The sequence below is a fragment of the Macrosteles quadrilineatus genome, unplaced genomic scaffold (genome assembly GCF_028750875.1).
Source record: "Macrosteles quadrilineatus isolate MER2022 unplaced genomic scaffold, UCM_ALF_1.0 Scaffold_1__1_contigs__length_201487025, whole genome shotgun sequence".
Classification (NCBI taxonomy): Eukaryota; Metazoa; Arthropoda; class Insecta; order Hemiptera; family Cicadellidae; genus Macrosteles; species Macrosteles quadrilineatus.
Genome location: NW_026542594.1, coordinates 47,483,887 through 47,510,853, shown reverse-complemented (window position 1 = coordinate 47,510,853; position 26,967 = coordinate 47,483,887). Strand labels below are relative to the sequence as shown.

At 34.2% G+C, this 26,967-nt stretch overlaps 1 protein-coding gene across 3 annotated transcripts in view; it reads right to left on the bottom strand.

Annotated features, from left to right (window-relative positions):
- LOC128982531 (protein singles bar-like) overlaps nucleotides 1-26,967 on the bottom strand; it is a 94,845-nt gene that overhangs the window by 2,423 nt on the left and 65,455 nt on the right. For 2 of the 3 annotated variants that reach the window (XM_054401492.1, XM_054401489.1), the window contains exons 2-4: nucleotides 7,330-7,448; nucleotides 1,656-1,844; nucleotides 530-688 (exon numbers count right to left, since the gene is read on the bottom strand). In XM_054401492.1, coding sequence (XP_054257467.1) covers nucleotides 530-688; nucleotides 1,656-1,844; nucleotides 7,330-7,446 — 465 coding nt within the window. In that variant the 5' untranslated portion in view covers nucleotides 7,447-7,448. Of the gene's footprint in view, nucleotides 1-529; nucleotides 689-1,655; nucleotides 1,845-7,329; nucleotides 7,460-26,967 lie in introns of all 3 variants that reach the window. The other variant, XM_054401498.1, reaches the window with a different exon arrangement.

Genomic DNA, 26,967 nt, shown 5'->3' with positions numbered 1-26,967 from the left:
GTATTATGATTGAACTTTTGTGTTTGTTCTTAGATTGTGGCCATGCTATCTTTTAAATTTTTTCGTCTGTGTTCCATGTTTTCATCACTTGGGGATACAAAAGATAATATAACTTACAACTGTAATAATCATAGTGATCCAGAGACTACGCCACCTAATTGTTTTGTTTGTGTATACCTAGCTCAAAGGGTGTGCCACTTATAAGAAATTCAACCGTTTGTGGTAGAGCTTGGTGGGAGAAGCCAACTGAAAAGATGAACGTTGACAATAGGGATGATAGGTGGATTTTTAGTGAGTTGCACCACAAATAAGGTATTTTTGGTACCACCTTCCAACTGTATTTTTGTCTACTAGAAACCTTTTCCAAAATAATATGAAATTTTGTTTATAAAATTAGCCAAAGGCATGATTTAGATACCATACAAATAAGCATAATTAATTCACTTAATAACCAGTTGGTTAAAAGTGACATTAGAATGTGTTTTAAGTTAACTGTGAAATAGTTGAGTTTTTGTGTTTAAATACTTACATAAGATGCCATGATGGCAGGGTAGTGAGTGACAGCCAAGCCCATGGTTACTACTTTAGTAGTTTCATAAAGAGGATAGAGGATGAGTGACACAGAAGCACACATATAGATTGAGCTACTACACAGAGACAGTGTAGCAAGTAAGCTGAACATCAGTTCCTGAAAGTAAGAGGGTCTTTAGTAGTTATTTTTAGCTCAACTGAACAAGTTGGAAAAATTAAGCTGATTTGAGGGTAAAAATGGGTTTTCTCATTTTTAACCCTCAAAACACAAAATTTCCCAATTTCTCTCTAGACCTTTTTAAAGAGCTTAAAAAACAATAGTTATTTGTGCAACTAGTGAGAAAAGTGAGCAATTGACTCACTCGAGAGAAATCCTTACTCACGAGCCGTAGGCGAGTGAGGAATGGTTTCTCGAGTGAGGCAATTGTACTTTGCACTCGAGTTGCACATTATACTTTTCCTACAGTTACCATAAAACAAATAAATTAGTGAAGAAACATAACCTATTTTTACACAGAAGTGAACTTTTAATATAACATTTAATGTGAAGTGACAAATACAATAGTACAACAGCTGACCAGCTGATTTACAGCCAGTGCTGCCAACGTATTTCGCGCGCATATGACGTTGCCTGCATGTTACGCGCTCACTATTTCGTGCCTTCACGTTGCAAATCTGGAGTGAGACAAAGTAATTAGAGTGAGACAATGTGAACATTGTCTCACTGATGAGCGAATTGGCCACTTTGCTTTCTCAAATCAGTGAGAGAACATGTACATTGTTAGGTAACTGTAGGAAAATAATTTAGCATATCAAAGTATTTTTGTACAATATGGTTATTAGTAATGGAGAAAATTCAAAAAATTGTAAATTTAAAATTTCTATCTTATTCTTATGGAGAATATTGTAAAATTTTGTAGTTTGCTTGTTTATGAATATAATTTTATCAAACTTAGCAAATTTATTTATTTTATACTAAGCTATTAATATTTGACTTAAAAACACAGATAAATGGAAATTTGCTTAGTCGGCAGGTTTGCTGCGGCGGGGGTATTTTTAATTACATTTATTAGAATACCTATATCAAACATAACATATTTTCAAATCGTAAAAAGTAATCTAACCAGCAAAGATGATCTAATGAGGCCATAGGAGTTGTGTGAGATGATATAACAGGTCATGAGCAACGTAGTTGTCCAGATGCAACTCGATACTGTGTTGAGGAAGGTCAAGATTGCTGGACCAATCATGGGTTTATTGACATCATCACGACCGTAACTCACCAACAAGGCCTCACAAACACTGCCAATCATCTGCCACAAAATATCATCATTTAGTGCAAACAGATAAAATGTTTAAGGGGGGGGCTCATGCGCAAATTGCACATTTACATTAACATAAATATTAGGGATGGACGAGATTGGATTTTTAGTTTGAGATGAGATGAGACGGGATTTTTTATTTCTCATAAAATTTTGAGAAGAGATCGAGACGGGATTCCCCTTCTCATACATAACGGGAAATGCACATTCCACATTTTAACCTGAATTTTTAACATGTTTAAATATGTACTAATTTATGACAGACTGGTTGAATACAAAAATAATAATAATAGACAAAAATATTTAAAATCTTTTATTAAACAACATTAATAAAAACATCAGTATAAAAAAAATTAAGGCCTAACTTATTAAAAATAACTCTTCGGCATAGGAAACATGGAGATATCAGTTAGTATATAGTTCAACTTTACAAAATGTTAAAATTTATAAGTCTAAAACAACAGTACAGTATTACTAAACTTAGTTAAGTATCAAGTCACAATTTTTAGCGAATTTCCCTTATAGGGAATAAGCTATTACTGTAGTACTCATGGTAAGACCTGGACCCAGGACCGATTTAAGTTTTCGTTTTGAGGTCCCTAGAGGCCAAAAACACCATCCGTTCAAATTCATATATATATATATATACAGGGTGATTGATATAAGTGTGCCAGCCGTTTTATTCGAAAACCATAAGAGATATCAAAAAAAGTTATATGGTAAGTGCCTTGGACTTTTTATTTAAAAAATTGTAGTAAAGTCGAAAAAATTATTTTAGCCGCCATTTTTTCCAATATGGCCGCCAACTTTGATTTTTCTTATGGAACACCCTGTATTTTATGATATATACTGGTAGAAAATGTAATTTTAAGACGATTTTATTCTTGTAATTTTTTTAATAAACCTAACCGTTTCAAAGATAATAATGGTCAAAGTTTTGAAATTTCTGCATGAGAAAGAGTTTCCACAAAGGCTTAAGCAAGCATGCCAGCTGTTTTATTCGAAAACCATTCAAAATTTCACAACTTAAACCATTACTAGTGTCCCTGTTGCTCGAATTCGAGCAATTGCTAAGTATGACAGGTGTTATTTTAAAACGAATAACAGTCATAATTTCTCATGATTCGACTTGAAAGATTATGGTAATACTCAAGATGTACATAACAGATTATATCAATTTATCCAGGCTCTCTGGCTTTTTTCCATTGTAATATTTACGCCAACCCGAATTCAAATAGTAAATATTTCATTTCAACCAATTCAGTAAATGTAGCAAACTGTTAAATTAGCAAACTTATTGACTGTTTACAATTAACATGTTCTTCTCACTTTTAATTTCTGACAACAGCTGGAGTTACATAACAATGTGTTCCCATGTTAATCTTATTGAGAAAGAAACTTTAAAGGGCCTCAGGGCCTCACTCTCTGATTATTTCCCTAAAAAGAAAGTTTCCTGCACAACTTCACGTTTTGCTCTTTCCAATGACACCAGAAACATGTCAATCGGTTCAGTAGTTTCGGAGGAGTAATTGTCACAAAAAAACCTGCTTGCGTATTAAATAAGTAAAGATTATCTTTGAAAGGGTTAGGTTTATGAAAAAATCACAAGAATAAAATCGTCTTAAAATTACATTTTCTACCAGAATACATCATAAAATACAGGGTATTCCATACGAAAAATCAAAGTTGGCGGCCAAATTGGAAAAATGGCGGCTAAAATAATTTTTTTGGCTTTACTACAATTTTTTAAATAAAAAGTCCAAGGCACTTACCTTTTAACTTTTTTTGATATCTCTTATGGTTTTCGAATAAAACGGCTGGCACACTTAAATCAATCACCCTGTATATTTATATATGTGTCCGTTAGCGTGATAACTCGAGCAAAAATCATCCGATTTTGATGAAATTTGGTACAAACGTGTAAACCTACGTTTATTCTAACGAGTTTGCGAACCATTATAATCGGACCATGGGAACAGGGGTTTATGGGGGGTTTTATGGGATAAAAATGGGGTTTTCCCATTTTTGACCCTAAAAACAAAAAAAAATTGAATTTCTTTTTAAACCGTTTTGTAGAGCTTAAAAAAAGAAATAATGTAGTATATTGAAGCGCTGTTGTTTGCCTAACAGTCACGGAGAAAATTCAAAAATAGTGTAATTTAAAATTCCCATGATATTCTTATGGAGAATATGAAAACTGTTGTAGTTTACTTGTTTATGGACATATATTGATAAAATTTGGCAAATTTATTTATTTCATCCTATACCATTGACGTATGGTCAAAAAACACTTTTTACCTTCCCCGTAGCAGCAAACCTAAACACTCATTAAATCTAATGTTATTTAAATTGGGAATAAATATGTCTTATTTATGGAAATATTGTAGTAAATAAACGGTATCAGCATTCTGAAGCCCCGTTTCCATCAAACATTTTGTACCAACAATGTTGGGAGCTAAGTTCAAGTTGATTTGAGCACAGCTCCCAACAATGTTGGCGCGCTGTTTCCATTCCAGCAGTACGCGCCAACATTTTGCGCCAACATTTCCCGCCAACCCCTCCTCCTACTGCGAGCACATTTCACTACCATCCACACCCACACACCTACCTACACCAACACCAGTGCACCTTCATCATGGAGAGCGAAGAGACTGCTGCTGCTGCTTTCGTCGTAATGGCTGGTGCATATCACCAATTAATTAGTTTAAAACGCAGAAAGCGACCGCGATGGTAGGTTAGGAGTTTTTTGGCTAAAAGGGCCGTTGAAGGTGCCTACAACTCCCTTATGAGGGATTTAAGACTTCGAGCAGGATCCCAAAATTTTGTACGAATTACGGCAACTGACTTTGAAGAATTACTAAACTTGGTGGCTCCTCTAATCGCTAAACATGGTGAGCGCAGTCCCATATCAGCTGGCGAAATGTTAGCAGCTACATTAAGATACTTGGATGGCATCACTCCTTTTATTAGAGTTTTTGTGCTTGCTGATCCCACAACACTGTCTCACTTTCATACAAAGATATCAACTTTAACACTTCGTCTTTTCCCCAATCTTGACTTGACATCGCCATGGCCTCACTATACCGTCCAAAAGCCCAGCACAACAAGATACACCGACACGACCACGACACAAGAATGTTTACACCATAAACAAAAACACGTGGTGTTGTTGGTGTTTAACCCGTCTGCTAGGCTAGAGGTGCTATGGTGCTGCGGTGGATGTGTTGGAACTACTCACAGAGCAAGTGCGCATGCGCGAGTTCTGCTCACAGCAATGTTGGCAGCTGGACACCGTTTCCATTACCTTTTGAGCACAGCTCACAACAATGTTGTCAGCTGCAACGGCTGCCAACACTTTTTGTTGGCCAACACTGCTCAAAACATTATGCTAGTGTTTCCATTCAACATTTTACTCCAACTTTGTTGTGAGTTTAGCTGACAACAAAGTTTTGAGCAGAAAATGTTTGATGGAAACGGGGCTTTACACATACTTTCTCCCATAAGTTTGTCAACAACCTTCATCATGTGTAAGCGGTGAAAGTAAATATACGGAAATGGGATTTGAACAATTTTGTTCAGAATTTAAAGGACTGTAACATACTAAATTTTTATCAAAATTGTTCGAGCCAATTTTGGAAAAATCTGATTTGTCCGTTATTTTATGGGGTTTTTATGGGAAAATAACATAATTTACAATAACTTTTGAACCGTAATTTTTACAGAAATGGGATTTGTACCATTTTGTTCAGAATATAAAGGACTATAACATACTAAATTTTTATCAAAATCGTTCGGGCCATTTTTGGGAAAATCCTATTTTTCCGTTATTTTATGGGGTTTTATGGGAAAATCCCCACTAAAAAAAAATTCTAAAAAATTAAAAAAAATATCAAAATTTTAAGGACCATATAATACTATGTTAAATCAAAATCGGATTTTTGTCTAAAATCCTATTTTTTGTTATTTTATGGGAAAATAAAATAATTTACCATAACTTTTGAACCGTAATTTTTACAGAAATGGGATTTGTACCATTTCGTTCAGAATTTAAAGGGCTACAACATACTAAATTTTTATCAAAATCGTTCGGGCCATTTTTTGAGAAAATCTGATTTTTCCGGTTTTTATGGGAAAATCCCCATTAAAAATCATAATTTTAAAAAAATGAAAAAAAACGCCTGGAGATACCATGGATTAGAACCTACATATGTACCAAATTTCATCAAAATTGGACCACAGGTGCAGTCTCTAGCTCTGTACACATCCAGACACAGACACACACACACACACAGACATCACTTCGAAAACCACTTTTTTGGGTCCAGGGGGACCCAAAACGAATATATCCACTCAAAACTCAAACTCGAAAATTTTGACAAAAACAATACTTTCTCCATTTACTATGATATAGGGGGAGAAAGTAAAAATGTAATCAGACAAGTTGAAATTTGCTTAGTCTGCAGGTTTGCTGCGGCAGGGGTATTAAGTCTTGTGTTATTTTTAGAATGATATTAGAGTGACTTATTTTAGCTATGTTTACAGTAGAAAACATGTCTCGCACTGCTTACACTAACAAAACTTTATCATTTGCTTTTTTGATAAAACTTTTTTAATTTTTTTATTTTATACTAATTTATTAATATTTTACTAAAAACACCCTTTTAACCCTCCCTGCAGCAGCAAGCCTATTTACTCATAAATCTAATGTTAATTAAATAGGCCTACATTTAATTGAAAATCAATTCAGGCAACTGGAAATTCGCTTAGTCGGCAGGTTTGCTGCGGCGGGGGTATTGTTATGGTGTATTGTATTGTAGGCAGTTATATGAAACCATAGATAAAACATACTCCCCTAGTAGATTTCTCATCCTTATGGAACAGCTGAAGACAATTTTATTGTTAGTTCTGTACGGTTTTCTGTAGAGGTCGTGATTTGTTTACAATTTATTTCCCGTTATTACAGCCATTTAAAACCTCGTTTAACCAAATAATACGATCTAATCGTAAGCAATAACCTGTCTCTGAGTTATATAACCAAACAGTAAAGCACAAATCAAGAAATTAACCCTAAAATAATAGAAACAAAGTTTCGTCGACACTAGCGCCCATGTGCCACGTACATGAACTAGACACGAAAAACGTGCTTCAAAATTTACAATGGGATGAGAAGTCTATTTGTGTTGGTTAGTCTATGATGAAACTTATCTTTATTCTTTTTTAAACTTCTGATATTAAATTTTCCATTCAGCAACTTAAATTGTCCGAATAGGTTTTTATGGCAGGAATAATACATACACAAGGTTTTTATGGCTGGTTCTTTGAGAATGGCTCTTTAGGGCCTCAAAAAAATATATATGTAATTACAGTTTGAAGATGTGCTTTATGTTTTCTAGTTCTGTTTTTTATACCTATATCATCAACAACAGTACTGAAAAATTGTAATTTTCTATCCTAGAATTTTATAAACGGCACTTACCAGTTGAGCCAGCTTGAGCGTCCCTGGCACAGTCTGCAGAAATCTGAGATGAAGGCAACAGCAAGTGGTAGGAGAAATAGAGCGAGTCACTGTGTAAGGTGTTCTTCGACTGCCCATCACTGCAAACAATCTGTTACCAGTTTATTGCCTCGTAATACCGTACCTAATTTAATAAATTTGTTAAGTTAATTTAATTTTTTTCAAATGTATAGGTTGTGAAAATTAGGCTATTGCATTAACATTTTCTGTAGTGGTACAACAAGCCTTGTTTATCGGCAAGGGCTCAATGCCATACCGTAACCCGAATGATTCTTAAATGCCGGCTCATAGACAAAATAAGATTGAAGGATACCTCTCAATAGCCTATCTGAGCATTTTTAAAAAGCTGCCAACATGAAAATATTAATATTCAATAAAATCCCCCACCTTCATTGCCATTATGCCTGACAAACTAAATGGTTTATGTCCTACAACCATGGCGATTACACTCTAGCCTTTACTTCTTTCTCCTTTCACTGAGTGAGTATGGGTTTGAGAAATCAGAATAACCTCTGGTGCTGGCATTGAACCTAGGAGGCTGAGAAAAATGCTTTCAATTCAATTAACTTCTCATTTAGGTTTACAACCTAATTGTTTGCCTTCTCTCTCAGTGCCTCATAAATTTATTCCATACTTTCCAACAATATATTAAACTAGGTGAAACCCGTCGAAATCGACGGTTACTTTCAAGGCTTACGTTAACTCATCTAACTGCGATAAGTTGGGTGAAATATACATATTTTGAGCCTTTAGCATTGTTTGAAGAGTAATAAGTGTAAAAACAATAATTATATTAATTGCGTTAGTTGCCAAAAGTTTGGTTGATCATTCAATGATTAAAATATTTCCTATACTGTACGTCATTGGAGTTATTATTAGTATGTTATATGGTATCTCTTCCTTTGGAAGAACCTTTAAATACTATTAAAATCGTATTGGTGGATCTTTTGTAGTTAAACACTTTTGTGATTTCATCAGTGTAATATGATTTAATTTGGAAAGAAAATATCCTTAGAGAAGACATATTGTAACTTCAAAGGGAGGTATATCCGTTAAAGTGTAAGTTTGATTTTTCCTTCGTCACGTCGCGTCAGTTCATATCGTACTTCTGTGCCAATGAATGAACCCTCTCATGGTTTTGAGAAATTGATTGTGGGGTTACTGTTAAAGCTGGAATTCCTTCACATGGGGATGTCAGTTATTTGTCTCAGCCTTATCAATAACATAAAGTTGTCAATATAATCTCTCTACGGAATGTTAGGTGTAGTGGAATACTTGAAGTTGGCTTTTATTCTTGAACTGTTAGGGGCCTCCTAGTTCATATGGTCTTGGCGGCTTCATTGGCAACAAATAATGCAAATGACATAGCAATGACACATTTCCAAAAAGCAAAAATACTGTAAATTGGCTGTTACGTATATATTGACGTTTACATATTGTTAATCAAACGTATCTTATAAAGGATTATGTGATCTAGTTTAAAAGGAATATGACCTTTCTGTCATGACAGTAGCTGTTTAAATAGTATTTTCTCTTTGTACCATATTTTACAGCCAAAATGTCGTGTTATTTTCAATAATGTTACCAACCCAGTGCGCCAAAGTCCGTAATATAGGCAGGTGCAAATAATTTGTCAAGATGGGTACCATTTTAGGCAAGGTTTCTATAATTGGATTTTATTAGACACGATAAGAGCGGATATTTCTACATAAATATTTGATATGTGTATGATAAAATGTAGGCAAAAGTGGTGAAAAAGGCAGACACCAACCCGTACAATTGATATAAGCTAGTTCAATAAGAAATAATTTATGAATTGCTGTGATACCGTAAAAGGGTTTTCCACTGATTTCGTAATGGAACATTATATTGCAAAACATGACATGATAAAGAAGAAAATCAATTTGAAAATCAGAAAATAACATTGCAAATACTTATTTGGTAGAATTCAGTAACTTCCAATAAATATGTGTTGTTTGAAATACAATTTAAAAATTAACAGCTGTTTCATTAAAAAGTATTAAGTTATTCATATGGCCAAAATGTAAACAACTCTGAGGAGGGATCTTTAAAGGCTTCTGGGGCAGAATCCTAAGGGATTTTGCTTAGTTTTTCTTTTGATAACTCATCTACAGACCAAGACCTTTCTTTGGACACCTCTATCAAGTTTCTACGTCCAGCCGTTCTCTCAAATTATTGGGGACAAAGTTTCCAATTAAATATTTAGATTCACCCATGTTAATCTTATGGGAGAAACTCCAACTTTGATGTCCTGTGGGGCAAAGCCTGAGGATTTTTATTACATGAATTGGTGAAAGGGGGCGTCTAGACAAAAAATACTTTATTTTGACATGTCGTTTGTGAAAATCCGTCCATTATTAACGGAGGAGTAGGTAGTGTTTCGTAGAAATCGCCTTCACGTATTATATATAGGGATGTATAAACAAATTATAATATGCCACTGCATACTGGCACAAGATTATAAGCCAGAAGTTCTAGAAGCTAGAAAAATTATAATTATTTTAAATGTGTTTGCTTTTTTGCTTGTTATGAATTATGAATTAAGTATAAATGAGACAGTCTTTTTAACCCAGTAAGGACTGGGCACTAAATAAGCAGTAACAGTTCTATTTTTAACTAAAAAACATACAACTCAATCAGTACAATACCAACAAGTTGAAATAATTTACCTCTAAATAAGTTACCTGATTTCGCTAAATAAAAGCTATTTATAAAAATAATAATTGCAAAACACCCAAACTTTTGAGCCGAAGTTAGTCTGCAACATATATTGTATATTAAACAGAAAATGTAATAACATATAATGTAAGAAAGTCCTAGAAAATATTTCAGTGCTGATAAAACTGATCATTATCAGTTAGAGTTGTCTTGTACAAGCAAGGCCAAAGTCCAAAACAACTTTTTGAGGATAACTAGGTTTAAAACCACAAAATCCCAGTTAAATAATGCATTTGAATAAAGGTTGGACTGGACATGATTTAGTTTTACCTGTTCCTACCCCCCCCCCCCCCCCTTTATATCCAATGTGATTTTAAAAACACTTCACTTGGTTTAACTACAGATTTAAATTATGATCGTGTATGGTGTGTAAATTTTAATGCTGTTCAAATATTGTTGAGTAGTTTTATGGTAATTTAGTTTATGTATACAGAGAGCATCTTAAATGGAAGCATAGGTTTATATGAACATCCAAGGGCGTACCCAGGATCAAAACTAGTTGTGGGCAAGAGTGTTCTTGAAACAGGGGTCGCTGGGGCTATACCCCCCAGTCTGGAGTGGGGTTTGGGAGTTCACCCCAGGGGAAATTCTAAAAACAATACTGAAATTAGCGTTTTTTATGCTATTGGGAGACATTAATATAACAAACCTAGCTCTATAATCCAGCGTTTATAAAGTCTTAGTTTATAAAATGGATTTATGTCCGTCAATGGGGTCAGGTCAGGTTGCTTGGCTTTACAATACACATTTAACTGTATTTTTTGTGTCCATGCTAACTTTTCACATCCATTTATAACACCCGAAATATATGGTAAACTATTTTGAAGAGTGCCTGATAACGTATGCCGTAACCCATAAGAACAATTTTATTTGTTAAATTATTTTTGAAGGCAAATAAAAACAAAATAATGTCACAAAAAATAGGTTTATATTAATTCATTATGTATTACAGTACGCAAAGTTAGTTTATTAATATTGCAAGAAATTGGTCTGTTTTTTACTACTGTTGCAATTTTTATTTTATTGAAGAATAAATCAGAAACTAATGAAAAGTTGATGAAATGTGCCAAAAAATGTCATAAAAATCTGTAAACTATCTTACTCATCTTTTCTCATACAAATAACATTTTTCTAGAATCTCAATTTTTATACCTTATCCTTGCTTCTAGGGGGTGGCAACTGCCCCCCCCCCCCTCTCTGGGTACGCCCATGTGAGCATCAAATTAAAGAGCTTTGCTATTTAAATACAATGCCGCAAATTTGAACTCAAATGGACACGCGGGTCGCGTAATTACAAACCCTATGCGGTCTCAGCCAAGGCGTATGAAAGACGCCGCTGGCTTGTTCGGGTCCCCCGAGTGGTGACGGAGATGCCCGAAGCCCTCACTCGCTCGGTCCGTCGAATCGTGGCGTGGTGGAGAAGCCCGAAGTCAGTCGGAATACGACGGTAGCCTTCACTTTCCCCGTTCTTTGCACTTTGCAGGATTATACTAAAACTGTTTTAAGATGTGATGTATGATACTGGATTTATTGATTAAAACACAATGAGTTGTATACCTTTGGTTTCAGGAGGTTCTGAAAAATGCAAATTTGTCAATATATCCCTATTTGCAGCAGTAGAAAATTATTTATGTAGGTACTAGAGAAGTTTGTGTGGTGGCCGAAGATGGGATCTACTGCAGCTGTCAAAGCTTTATCAGGAGTTCAGAGGCTTGCTCTTATAATGATAACTGGGGCAGTAAGTAGCTGTCCTGGAGCAGCTCTAGATTGTCTGCTTGATATGCTACTCATCAACATTTTCATCAAGGTGGTAGCAAGAAAAACAGCCCTACACCTTAGATGCGAAAACTTATGGATACCCACAGGAAACAATAAAGGGCACTCCAAAATTGTTCAGGTGGTACACAATGATGAGTTGGGCCTGCCTTCAGATGACATGTCCAAAAATACTCCTTTGGAAAGCCTTTCAAAGTACTAATACCAGATAGGAAGGATTGGTCTGGGGGAAAAGGGCCCATCCCCACAGGTGATTTAGAATGCTACACTGGTGGTTCTAAGATCAAAAATGGGGGTACTGGAGCAGGAGTGCATTGGATAAATGAAGGCACTGGCATTTGTCTTCCCATGGGGGTGTACCCAACTGTTTTTCAAGCGGATGTCCCGGCCATCTTGGTTTGTGCTTGAGAACATCTTAATAAAGAGATCAGAGACAAAACAATAAATATCTATACTGATAGTCAAGCAACCTTAAAAGCACTAAACTCTTACGAATTCAACTCTAGGCTCATGTGGGACTGCCTTACTTCTGTGTCTGAGTTGGGTAGGAGAAATTGTCTTATGCTCTGCTGGGTGCCTGGACACTCAGGCATAAAAGGAAATGAAGCTGCTTCTTAGGGTCAGCAAACTTACTCTGTTTAGGCCTTCCAAAAAGGTTGCCTCTGACCTCTTGAGACTAGACAGACGAAGAATCAAACTAATTGTAGAAGTGACAACTGGTCACGGGCGATTCAGGAAACCTTTACAACGGATGGGCTTATTTGATGGTGAACCGATCTGTAGACACTGTGATAGGTCAGAAGTGACAGCCGATCACCTGCTCATTGATTTCAACGAGCTCTCTGATGCTAGAATGATAACTCTTGGTAATTTGGCTAGAGGAAGATATCTTCCCGAGGATGAACTTATTGGGAAGCTACAGGCATTCATTGGACGCCTTAACTTGTAAAGTCAACAAGAAAACAATTGTCTGGGGTGCGCAATAATTTTATTTTGGATTAAGTACTTTAAGGTCTCAACCTGCCCCTGTTAGATAAGATAAAGATAAGATAAGCGGATTTTTTTATCATTCTAAACTACAATTTAATAATTCAGAGTCTTCGAAAAATTTAAATAAATGCTTACTGTAAAATCCAAGACACGTAAAAGTTTCCAAATGTTTTGTAATCGTGTGCATACTATTTTTTGTAGTTACTTTTATAGTTATTGAATTACAGGGTAAAATCTAAAACGTTAACAATTTTACAGTTTTCCCTATTTGTATAAAAATTATGTCTACTCATATAAAAAGAAATATAAATATATAGACATTGAGACTCAGAAAATATATAGCTGTAACCACGAATACTAATACCGGGTCTTTTCTAGTATTTGTGGTTGTAACTAGTCCAAAATTGTGGACGTCTGGTAAGTCGCAGAAAAGTGGGAGGAGTCTTAAATCAAAGGTCTTGACCCCAGGGACTCGGGAAAAATAGCAGAATAAAGTTGCCAGAAAACGAGATATAACCATAGACAAAAAAAAATTAAACTGAATTAATAAGTAAACTGTTGTAGTTTGCTCGTTTATGGATATCTATATCTATACTTCTATACTATAATATAAAAATCTAGTGGTGTCTGTCTGTATGTTTGTTACTTTAATAAGCGCGTAAACTACTGAACTGACTGGGCTTAAATTATACAAAAATATAGCTACCATACCAAGGACCTTTATAGGACTATTCACACTTTTATACTGACTGTGGGCTTTGCCCCTTTGGCTTTAAAAGTTCTGAGGTGAGGAATTTAAAAGTAAATATTGATTGGCCTCCATGGCTGCCATGAAAACACATACAATGTTTGCAATTTGCTATGCCAACCAAATGTAAACAAGCTGAACTGTCAAACCACATTAATTCACAATTCCACAGCTGGTTTATAAATCTATCTATCCAAATTTATGAAAGAGGAAGTTTGTATATATATATATATATATATATATGAACGTTATGGACTCCAAAACCGCTCGACAGATTGTAATAAAACTTTCAGGCATTATTAAGCATTATTCAAGGATGGTTTTTGTGAAGTTTGGTGCAGATCCGTGAAAAGGGCTCCGCCCCATAGTGGCTCTTGAGTTTCCCATGTTAACCTTATGGAATTAAAGAATCTTAACAGCTGGTTCAACTAAACAATTTGATTCTGTGATGTTCAATAGCATTACCCTAGTAGCACAAATATATATTAAACTAGATGAACCCGGCAGACGTTGTCTTGCCTTTGACTATTTATAATCCCGCGGGCTTTATAATAATAATAATAATAATAAAACGTCTTTTATTTAAAGCGGTTTTCAGTAACAATACTGTTTTTCAAAACAACTCAAGTCAATACATACAAAAGAAATATTACAATAACAATAAATGACTTATTAACTAACAATACCTTAACTTATATTTACAAAAGACATTTTTTGGAGTTCAGTCGAAAGGCTTTATAACTAAGTTTTTTTACATTTTCTGGCAGTTGATTGTATTTCTGAGGAGCAAAAAAAGAAAATCCCTTTTTACCATATTCTAACTGGACGCGAGGCAAGTGCAGCAGGCCATCCTGTCTTGTACTCCTCTCTCTCACATCTCTCCTAATTTTTAACTTATCTTTCAGATAAGTCGGTCTGCTAGTGTTGGTGACCCTATGAACAATAGCCACAGTCTCTAACAAACATTCCGTCTGCACAGGCAACATCCCACTTTGCTGTCTAAAGGAAGATATGTGGTCAAATTTTCTCAAATCATATACAAATCTTAATGCATTGTTTTGTAAACGATTTATCAAATTAGTTTGTTCAATTGACAGACTGAAACCAAAGGCAGGCAAAGCATAATTATAATGACAGGCATTACCAAAAACTTCACTATTTGTAGTTTTACATCTTCTGCCAGTATTTTCCTAAATCTATTAAACACCCTGAGCAAAGTCATGACCTTTTGAACGATTGATTTTACCTGTTTTGAAAATTTTAACTCCACGTCAATTGTGAGACCAAGAACTTTAATTGTCTCAGTAGACTTTAATATCATGTTCTCCAGAACTACATTGAGATCGTGTTTATGAATTAAAGAATGCATGCTGCGAGAATTAGTGAAATGTAATAACGAGCACTTCTCAACATTCAAAGCCAGCCCATGGTTCTTAGATCAGTGAGAAATTTTCATCAAATCATGGTTTATCAACTGTTGTGCTTGCAAACTATCTGTGGGCTTGAAAGAAAAGAGAAGTTGTGAATCATCTGCATACGAAAACAGTGAGCAGTGAGATAATTCTTCACCCATGTCAGCAGTGTAAATAATGAACAACAGAGGCCCCAGTACACTCCCTTGAGGTACTCCACAGTTCTTTGGGAGAGGCTCCGAAAAGACACCATCCACCCTAGTTATCTGCTTCCTATTTACAAGGTAAGATTGAAACCAGCTTTGAGCTATTTCACCAAATCTATAAAATTTTAACTTGGCCATCAGCAACTCAAAGTCGACCGAATCAAATGCCTGAGAAAAGTCCAAAGCCACTAAAGCACTATCAAGCCTTTCATCCTTTGCTCTGTAAAGCTGGTCCATTATATTTAACAAAGCTGAAGTGGTGCTAAAACCTCGCCTAAAACCGGATTGGTTTTCAGCTAAAACACGATCTATAAACACCTCAATCTGGCTTGCCACTACTTTCTCAAGTAGTTTGGATACAGCTGGAAGAATAGAAATTGGTCTGAAATGAGACATAAATTGGGGTTGCTTTGTTTTTGGCAGAGGAAATACCAATGCATTTTTCCAACTCTTTGGAAAGCGCCCAGTCATAATTGATAAGTTAACTAGCTTAGTAATAACCCCCAAACAATATGGACTCACTGCCTTTAACATTTGAATGGAAATTCCATCAGTTCCACATGCACTTGTTTTGATATCATTCATAAATTTCTTTATATCGTTATCATTTACAGATTTAAAAATAAATTCTGTATAAACTTTGTCACATAAGTTGTGTCTATAGTAATCAATTTTACTTTGAGAAGCCTTGTTCCTAGAGCCCATGCTGACAAAATATGTATTTAGATCATCAGGGGAAAACGAGCAATTTATTTTTTCATTACTTTTCACTATCCCTCCAGTTCGCAAGACCTTCCAAAAGGATTTTGAATCCTTGAAATCTGTATTATCTTTAAAATACAATCGCTTAGCTTTCCTTATTGCCCCATTTACCAAGTTGCGAAATTTAACATACATCAATTGATCATGTGTGCTCTTTGATTGCAGAAATCTAGATTTAAATTTACGCTTTAACTTTGTTAGTCTTTTAATTTCGTCATTTCTCCAGGGGGCCTTGCACTTTGTCACTCTTTTCGTGACAAGTGGGGCGCATGAGTCATATATTTCTCCAATCTTAGATGATAATGCTTCTGCGATTGGGTCAACATCATTCAGCATACTCATATTATTCCACTCAACACTAGCAACCAGATCTATAAAGGCATTCAAATTGAACTTCTCATATGATCGATACGTAATAAATTTTGCAGGAGCTTTATTTTTGGGCAAATACAAGTCACAATATATGAGTCTGTGATCTGTGATCTTGACTCCTCTGTAATCCAGTAATTTCGAAGTGTCAATAACCCCAGCTGACCTATAATTCAGTTTATCTTCTATTATAATATGATCAATCAAAGAAGATGAAGTATCAGTAACCCTTGTTGGTTCCTTAATAACTTGAACAAGACTCATTTCATCAAGCATCTTGTTTATGAACCTTGTGTCACCTTCATGAGTGTCAAAAAGATTTATATTCAAATCTCCAAGCAAGACGACCTCATCGACCTCCATCTTTTTATCGATAAATAAGGCTTGGAACAAAGGTCTTAAACTAGAATATGCAACATTTGGTGGCTTGTAAACAATACAGACATTAAATAAAGTGCTCTTCAAACGAACCGTACCACACATATATTCCACACTGGTGTCAACATTTTCTAAATCAATTTGTTTGAAAGTGAGCCCATTCTTAACGTAAAGTGCAATTCCACCTCCACTGGATGGTAGACCATTTGTACCATCCCTTCTATCTTTGCCCCATTTAACTTCTTAATTTTCAAGATGATCTCGTTCGCATGGCTCAATCACGTCCTGGTTGAAGTTCGTTCGCTACGCTCACTCACCTTTAGGTTGGAGCTCGTTCGCTGCGCTCACTTGCCTTCAGGTTAGCTCGTTCGCTACGCTAACTCGCCTCCAGGTTGAAGTTCGTTCACTACGCTCACTCACCTTTTGGTTGCAAATTAGCTGTTGTCATAAATTTAAAAGAAATAATAGTGCTGCACCCTGTTGGTAATCCTTGTAACTTTAATGCTATTGAACATCATAGAACAGAACCAACTTGTTTAATTGAAACAGCTGTTAAGATTCATTAATTCCATTTCTCATAAGGTTAACATGGGAAACTCCAGAGCCACTGGGGCGGAGCCGATTGGACGGATCACGAAATTGATGGTGTATAAACCTATTCCATGACATTCTACACGTATGTACCAAGTTTCGTGGCAATCGGCTCAGCGGTGTCTGAGTTTATCACTGCCAAACAAACAAACAAATATATATATACAAACATCCTCTTTTATACCCTAGTAGCACAAATATGTATTTTATAAATATTTTATATATTTAAAGTTGTATTTGATAGAACCTCAAATAAAATATATAAATAATATATCTTTAATAATAGTTTGATATATTCAAATATATATTTAAAATATTACCAAAAAGCAATGCAAAATATAAATTAAATATAAGTTTTGAATATATAAAATATATTCATAATATATATTGATAAAATAAGTATAGAATCTATAATATAAATATTTTATATGTATATTTTCCTATTAAATATTAAAAAAAATTATGTCTTGAGAATATTTTAAATATATATATAAAAATATTTTTGAAACTATATTATATATTTAAAGTATTTATAAATATATTTTGAAACACGTCAGATATTTTTATTAATAAAATAATAATATACTAGATAGCCTGTTGCTCGAAATCGAGCAAAATTGCAACTTGTAATAAAATAATGAAGAACAAAAAACCTAATCAGCAAAACCACAATCATAGAGTCGCTCTAAAAAATCAAAATATGACAAATTTTATGTTGTAAAAAATTATAAAAGTAATTTACGGTACAATATTTAAATATAGATCCGTTCTCATACTGCTTTGGTTATCTCTTATGTACTGTGGGCGGGTGACCTCTATGAGAACGTAGATGTCAACCACACACTGTAAAGCTGTGCTGTAAAGTGAGCTTTTCAGACCTAATGTAGCAAGCTAAATCCTTCTCTTGACGCCAACCAGTACGACACATACTATAGCAGTGTTAAATTATTTCTACGATATGTTCTGTTTTAGGCGTGTTTAAAATAGGTGCCCCAACCAAAGTCTCCAGTTTGGAACATAAGAGTGGATTTAATGACGTATCTAGAACGGATTCACGTTTGACACTATTTGTTTGAAAAAAAAAAGATTTATTTTGACAGGTGGTGCTCTGTTTTCAGCTTTAAAATAGCTGCGACGTCTATACAGGCAGCATCATTGTAGCAAGGGAAGTCACTTATTTAGTCTCTTGCACTTAAGAATCTAACTTGACTCCTCGGAGCTCTCGTCCCTACAAATTTCTGCCACAGCTTTAAAAGATTGGGCAAATGGGTTGGCATTGTCACCCTACTCCTACATATTTTTGTTTCATTTTTTGTTTGAATTGTTTTACATGCGCTGTTGGGTTCTAGTGCCAACGTCATACTTATAGATCTGTGCATATTCAGGATCATGACCTTGTCGAGGAATTAGATTACCTACTCAGTGGTAAAACGTGTCATGGATCTTGAAATTGTAGATCCCCTGTGCGACCCCCTCGTCAAAATTAGCTTCAGAGCTGACCATGGCAAAGGCGTTTTGAATTGACTAATTTTATCCAGATAATTTCTGGATCCAAGCCTCACAGCCCTGTTTTCAGATTGGGAGTTTCCAATAAGTTCCTGAAAGTATATGGTGAATTCCACAAATGAGGTAACCGAACCTTTCATTTATGGCAACAAAGAGTAGAAATTGAACTGTCTCGGCCAGTCTTTTTTTTTTTGCTTAAAATGTAAGCAACCACAATGTAAATGTTTAACGTTATCAATCCGTCAAATTGGGAGGTTGATGCAAGCGGCCACGTTTGCGTTCCCTCCAGCCACTCCCAGATCTTCGTCTTTCTTGTGGCATTTAGTTAAAAATTTAGATAAAATGTGAAAGTTAACCAATCAACAGAAAACACAACAATGGAATTTTGATACACATTGAAAATTACATCATAATATGGTAATGTAAAGGGTAACTGCACTGAATAATCACTTTCAAACATTTACTTAATCACACCGAACTGTAAACAAAACTACATGATAATTCAGTAAAATACGATGTAAGGTAAATAAATTTAACATTTACAAACAATTTGTTGTCAGGTCTTGCAAGGAAACTCTTTATTTATGAACCAGACTTAGTTAACAGATGTTTAAATAAAAATATAAAATTCCGGCTTTGCTCTGGATGTAATATGTCCTGCAGTCTGTGGTTAAACTTAAAAACTATTTCAAGCTACCATATGTCCATATGTTTAGTTGTAAACAAAGGGAATTGAGTTTGTTGGTTTCAACTATTGTCAACAGATAGCGCCGCCGTTCTCAAACTTTAGCCCTTAACTGTACTTAAGTGCTGCCCTTTCTTAATATTCTGAGACGTATTTGCACATATACATGAAAATACCTTTAATTTGACACCTCAAACGTTAAAATCCGTCCAGCCGTTATCGAGTTATGATTGTGAAAAGAAACCTGCTTGCGTATTAATATATAGATTTGTAGAATATATAGCCTATATTCTATTATAATTAGCAAATAAATAATTTGCATCTTTTTGTTTTTTATAGTGTCTATCAATTTATACATGATTTTTTTGTAGGACAATTGCCATTGTGAAAGCGTTAAAATTAACTAAATAATAATACATAATCTGAATGGTTTCACTCTCTCATGCACGTAAAGAAAAAATATGCATATAGTTAAGAGGCAGTATACATGTTCGACACCTATATGTGGGTCAAACGATAAAAAGTGTTGATGGGTTTTATTTTTTTATTGCAGTATGTGACAATGAATGTGATCATAGAAATCTCGAATGATTGGCTAGAAAAGGGTGCTAGTGTCTGGCGACCTTTTAAGAAACTAATTACGGTTGTATATGACGTTCTAAAAATAATTATTTGATTTACATACGCCATAAATTACATAATATTTGTCATAGTATTTAAATTAGTTTTTGTAGTTTACTGTATTTGTATTCGTGGAGACTACTCACTATAACTACAGCACTATTTAACTCAACTACTTGATGCCAAAGCAGATTAACAGAATCATATTATACTGTAGTACCGGTATCAAAAATATTTCAAGTATTGCAACCATTGCAACTGACGGCCACTCTTTCATCATTTGAAAACTAGTCCTATCAATAGTCACAAATAGCTCAGGGGTAAGGTAAGAGGCTCATAGGGAGAAGGACCCAGGTTCGAGACCCGTCCGGACCAAACAAATTTTATCCAGTAATTTTTTCAAAATTAGTTTTTGTGAACTATTTAATCAATTTACTCAACTGATAATTGTGCTTTTCATACTAAATCTTTATTATTCTGTGTTTTTATGTTTAGGCCCCATGGGATGTTTGGAAGTGATAATAAATACATTTTTTATTTAAATATTATTCACTAAAATATATTATTGGAACATATTTTTTAAATATTTAATAGATTCAAAAACATATTTTTTATATATTTAATATATTTGAAATATTATATAAAATTGACATTAATACACACTTGAGATATATAAAATATATTTTAAATATTTATTCATATGTATTTAATATATATTTGTGCTACTAGGGATACTTAAAGATACATATGAATAAATTTATTTAAAATCTATTTTATATATCTCAAGTGTGTATTAATGTCAATTTTATATAATATTTAAAATATATTAAATATATAAAAATATGTTTTTGAATCTATTAAATATAAAGAAATATGTTCCAATTATATGTTTTAGTGAAAAATATTTAAATAAAAAATGTATTTAATATCACTTCCAAACATCCCATGGGGCCTAAAACACAAAATAATAAAGATTTAGTATGAAAAGCACAATTGAGGCGTCGAGAGGCCAAGGGAGATATGTGACTTTTAAAAAAATGTTGTCATGGTAACGGGTTTTGTTAAAAAAGGGTGGAATTTCAACAAATAATTCACTTATATCCCTTGGCCTCCAAACTAAACACCTAAGAGTTGGAAGCCAAGGGGTATAAGTGAATTTATTTGTATTTTTATTTTATTTTTTATGACTATGAAAAAAATACAATGACATTTTTTAAAAAGTCACATATCTCCCTTGGCCTCTCGACGCCTCAATTATTAGTTGAGTAAATTGATTAAATAGTTCATCAAATCAAATTTTGAAAAAAAAACTAGGTAAAAAGTTATTGGCCCGAATGGGTCTCGAACCTTATGGGTCCTCCGACTTATGAGCCTCTTACCTTACCTCTGAGCTATCTGTGACTGTTGTTAGTCTTAGTTTTCAAATGGTGAAAGAGTAGCCGACAGTTGCAATGGTTGCAATCCTTAAAATATTTTTGATACTACAGTATAATATGATTCTTTTAATCTGTTTTGGCATCAAGTAGTTGAGTTGAATAGTGCTGTAGTGAATAGTGAGTAGTCCCCACAAATACAAATACAGTAAACTACAAAAATTAATTTAAATACTATGACAGAATATTATGCAATTTATGACATAAGTAAATCAAATAATAATTTTTAGAACGTCATATACAACCGTAATTAGTTTAGGTCGCCAGTCACTAGCACCCTTTTCTAGCCAATCATTCGAGATTTCTATGATCACATTCATTGTCACATATTGCAATTAAAAAATAAAGCCCATAACACTTTTTTTCGTTTGACCCACATGTAGCTGTCGAACATGTATACTGCCTCTTATAATATGCGGAATATTTCTTTAAGTGCATGATAGATTGACACCATTCAGAGCATGTATTATTATTTACTTAATTTTAACGCTTTCACAATAGCAATTATCATACAAAATAAACGGTATCAGCATTCTGACACATACTTTCTCCCATAAGTTTGTCAACAACCTTTATCGTGTGTAAACGGTGAGAGTAAATATACGGAAATGGGATTTGTACAATTTTGTTCAGAATTTAAAGGACTATAACATACTAAATTTTTATCAAAATTGTTCAAGCCAATTTTGGGAAATCCGATTTTTCTGTTATTTTATGGGGTTTTTATGGGGAAATAACATAATTTACAATAACTTTTGAACCGTAACTTTTACAGAAAAGGGATTTGTACCATTTTGTTTAGAATATAAAGGACTATAACATACTAAATTTTTATCAAAATCGTTTGGGCCATTTTTGGGAAAATCCTATTTTTCCGTTATTTTATGGGGTTTTATGGGAAAATCCCCATCTAAAATCAAAATTTCTAAAAAATGAAAAAAAACTATCAAAATTGTAAGGACCATAACCTGCTATGTTAAATCTAAACTGGATTTTTGTCTAAAATCCTATTTTTCGTTATTTTATGGGGTTTTTATGGGGAAAATAACATAATTTACGATAACTTTTGAACCGTAATTTTTACAGAAATGGGATTTGTACCATTTTGTTCAGAATTTAAAGGGCTACAACATACTAAATTTTAATAAAAATCGTTCGGGCCATTTGTGAGAAAATCCGATTTTTCCGGTTTTTTATGAGTTTTTATGGGGAAATCCCCATTAAAAATCAAAATTTCAAAAAAATGAAAAAAACACCTGGAGATACCATGGATTAGAACCTACATACCAAATTTCATCGAAATCGGACCACAGGTGTAGTCTCTAGTTCTGTACACATCCAGACACACACACACACACACACACGCACACCCACACACACACACACACACACATACGGGGTTTTACCGAATACTCGCAAACACCTAATTGTGGCATCTTTCAACCTGCGACCACCAGTGGATGAAGGAAGGTGGTAGAAACATGTCTGCATCGATATTTTTAATGAACACTCCATTTTAACATCTAACATTCCAGTTTTTAAATTGTGGCACCATGCCACAAATCGGTATATATCAACAGTGTGTGGACAGGATGCCACTAATGCGTTGTAGTGCTTGAGCGGTGTGTGCGCCCCCCCTACTTCTCGCGTGCGCTGTTGCCAGTTCTCCGTTCTAGTTCCTTCATTCCGTTCTGTATTCATGTGGCTATGCCCTAGCCGCTGTAGCTAATTTCCCGCGCTCATGACGTAGTTTTTTATTAGTGTAAGGATTTTATATGAAGTTTTTTTCAAAGCTCCAATAATTTTTACAATTATTGGATTTAAAGTCAATGGACCAAATGAAATGTCGTGAGGATTACATAAAACTACATGCTATTTTGTTGATATTTTATCGTCACATTGTATGTATGGTTTACGAACTGAGATACTTGGAATAAAGGCCTTAATGTGCTGGGTAAATTATCAGTTTCATGGGAATCTATATATTAATTACGTAAGCCGATTCTTTGCGTCAAAATTGTGGGCGTAGAACGACGTGAGAGGGCTCAAATTAAAGGTCTTTATCCCGTGACGGCGGGAAAAATAGTGAAATTCCCAAAATCTTAACACAAAATTGGATATAACGTACAATGTTCTCCATAAGAATAGCATTAGAAGGCATTTACTGCTGAATTTTGTTTACTTCAATCCAGCTGATCGTGATTTTATCATTAGCAAGTAAGCTTACATTTGGATTACTCATTTGCCAGTCAATTCTGCAATGTAATGTATACTATATAAAACCAACTATATAAAGGGATAACGTTACCTTTAATAATCAAGACTTTTTAGTTATGTCAAAGTTGAAATAAATTGTTTTCAAGATTTAAGAAACGATTCAAGATTAAAAGAAGATCTTCTTTGTTTTTATTTCAAAACATATGTAAAAGATTTATTCCAATTTTTTTTTTTAATTTACTAACATTTATATTTGAGATTTATTGTAGTGTTTAATCAATATTTTGTATGAAGTGGAATAACCTCAACGGTTACTCTTAGAAAACAATTTGGGAATAGAGATGAAGTAGGTTCGTACGGGTATTTAAACGAACCAAAAATATTTATGTCGTGATTAGTTTCGATAACTGGGTAATGGAACCCTAACTAGCCGCAAAATAGTTGGTAATTAGACGTTGACTAGGCCCTTTTTTGGTAGAATATGTAAATCAATCGTACCTTTAGGAGGATTAACACCACATTCTTACACTAGGCTAATAGTGGTTTTTTAATGTTGATCACAAACAAATTTAGGTCCAAGTTCTGTCAATGGGATGCGTTTACTTAAGAATAATTTTGTTAAACCTTTACAAAATGAGCATAGACTTAGAAATAATAACTGGGTAGGGTATCTCAACACACCATTTTTTGCCTTTTCTTATTTGACGAAGACAATTTCCAATACTGTATTTCAATCGGGGAAGCCTTGTTATCAGCATTAACCAAAAAACCAAAGCTACCTTAATAAACCAATATTTATTCATAAACATGTTTGCTGCCTTTAGCAGTTAAACTCAGGAATCATTCAAATTCTTTATTGGACATAACGTTATCAACAAAAGCAAACAAAGACAAACAACAAACTGTTTTGTTTTTTTTTGCACAAAAGATATGTTGTAGTGGGATATCTAGGCCTATCCTGACATATAGATAATTTGATTCTGAGTTTGTTTAAATATTCCAACAATAATTCCTTTTCCGTAGCTTTTTAGGGACTATGTCCCTACAAGCCACTAGTTTACATTAAAATACGCAATAAGTATGACTCCGTTTTTTCTGTATGCATATAATTAATTCATGGTAATGTAAAAGTATGCGTAACGAATTTTTCACCTCACTATGATGTTTTTAGCTGTTTTACATACATTTAGCTGGTTTATATTGGTGGCTGAAAGTTACGTTTTGCTGGCTATGCCAGCTGTCATCGCCATATGGGGACCGAGCAGGGGTTTACATCCCTAGGGCCGCAAAATCACTTGTTCGCCTATTTACTTAAAACATTAATGTATATTAAATGCACAAGCTGTATCCATGGCATTGCAATAGACTTGTTTTTTGTCACAGCTGCCTAGACAACTATTTATTGTTATTTTTGATTTTGCTGATTCCTCAAAATATTTCACATAAATAGGCTAAGAGGGACGTTATATTGCAAAACATACTTGGGTAAAAAATAGCGTTCGTACCACGAGCCAAAATGGGTTCGCAGCTCTCGATCGTTTCACGTTCTCGAATTCGTCTCGAACTTAAAACCCGATCTAGAGTCGGCAAAACCTCGCTTTCGGCCCTAGGTACGAAATATATTTTACGGTGGATTTAGAGACCCAAATATTCTCACCCCGTTGCGAAGCACGGGCATAAACACTATAGTTAATTATAAGATTATAAGGTCTTTACTGTTTTGTCTGTACATTGCGTAGACTCATGAAGTGTTTGGTTATTTCTACGTTGTATATAATAAGATAGCCGAAACGAGTCTTGTGTATATATCTGTACGTTTGTTTGATTCTTACTGTCATTGTGCCTGTAACGCAAAAATTCCAATTCACGTGTCCTACCTTGGGAAAACTAGAGTACCGTTCATGATCCAAATAGTTTTGTAATTGTTTGAATAAATTTGCCAAGTTTGATCAAAATATATCCATAAACAAGCAAACTACAACATTTTACAATTTATTCTTTATATGAATAACAAGGGAATTTTAAATTTACAATTTTTGAATTTGTCCTGTTACCAATAACCGTACAAAAACACTTTGATATACTAAATTATTTGTTTTCTAAGCTATTTAAAAAGGTCTGGATATAAATTGGGAAATTTTGTATTTTTAAGGTACAGTAACGTTTTTCTCCATTTCATATATTAGTAACAATATGTATAGTATCAAATTCAGTAATAACATTGACTACTGTATTTAAACCTTAACACAAGTGTTTATATATTCATTGAGGCTACTGTTGTACCGCTGATGGCTTATGCATGTGTACGTTAGTAGCTAGCAGACAATTTGCCAACTAGGAACATGAAATCAGCTGTTCCCCGTCCTCACTGTCGCGGTTGCTCGCCTAGCATGTCAACAGCTGACTGCTGTAAAAATTGGATGAGGCGACAGTAACTTTTTCTAGTACGCTTCTTTACCATGGCATCTGCTAATTCAATTTTGTCCTAAAAAATGTATACACATCTCTAAGATTTGTTGCCAACTAACAAGCAATTTAAATAAAAAATAAAAAAAACTATTGTTAATCATCCTGCAAAACTGCTAATAATTCATGATCAAATTTTCATCAGAATTCCGTTAGTTTAAACCAACGATCACATAAGATCACATAGATGGAGCACGTCTATATAACTAACATACAAGCAGTTGAAGCCAGGTCCGCCATCTTAGTGCAGGTTAGAAGTGGTAGATGCCAATGAAAACGGCACCAAAACTCAATGTCCAGCTTCAAAATAACTTGACATTTAGACTAAAGGTAAATCGTTGACACTTCGTGTGAAAGATGTCAATTAGTCTAGGACACTATTGGTTCTAATTAAAAGCTCAAAAGTATATATTTTCTATTTTAAATCTTGAAATAAAGTCGGTACTTTTAAATGAGTTTTTAAATATGACATAACAAAGTTCGTCGGCTGCTACTGTTTTTATTTCTTCGTCAGGTAAGTAAAAAAACGGTGGATTTTGTGGCTAAAGAGCTCAATTTCTTGGATAATATTTTTTTTTAATTTTGATAAAGGAGAGTTGTATAAAGAGTTTCAGAAACCATCTTGTGACTTTGAAAATTTTTACATTGTAAACCAAACGCTAAACCTTTAACACACTTTAATACGATATAGATACATATA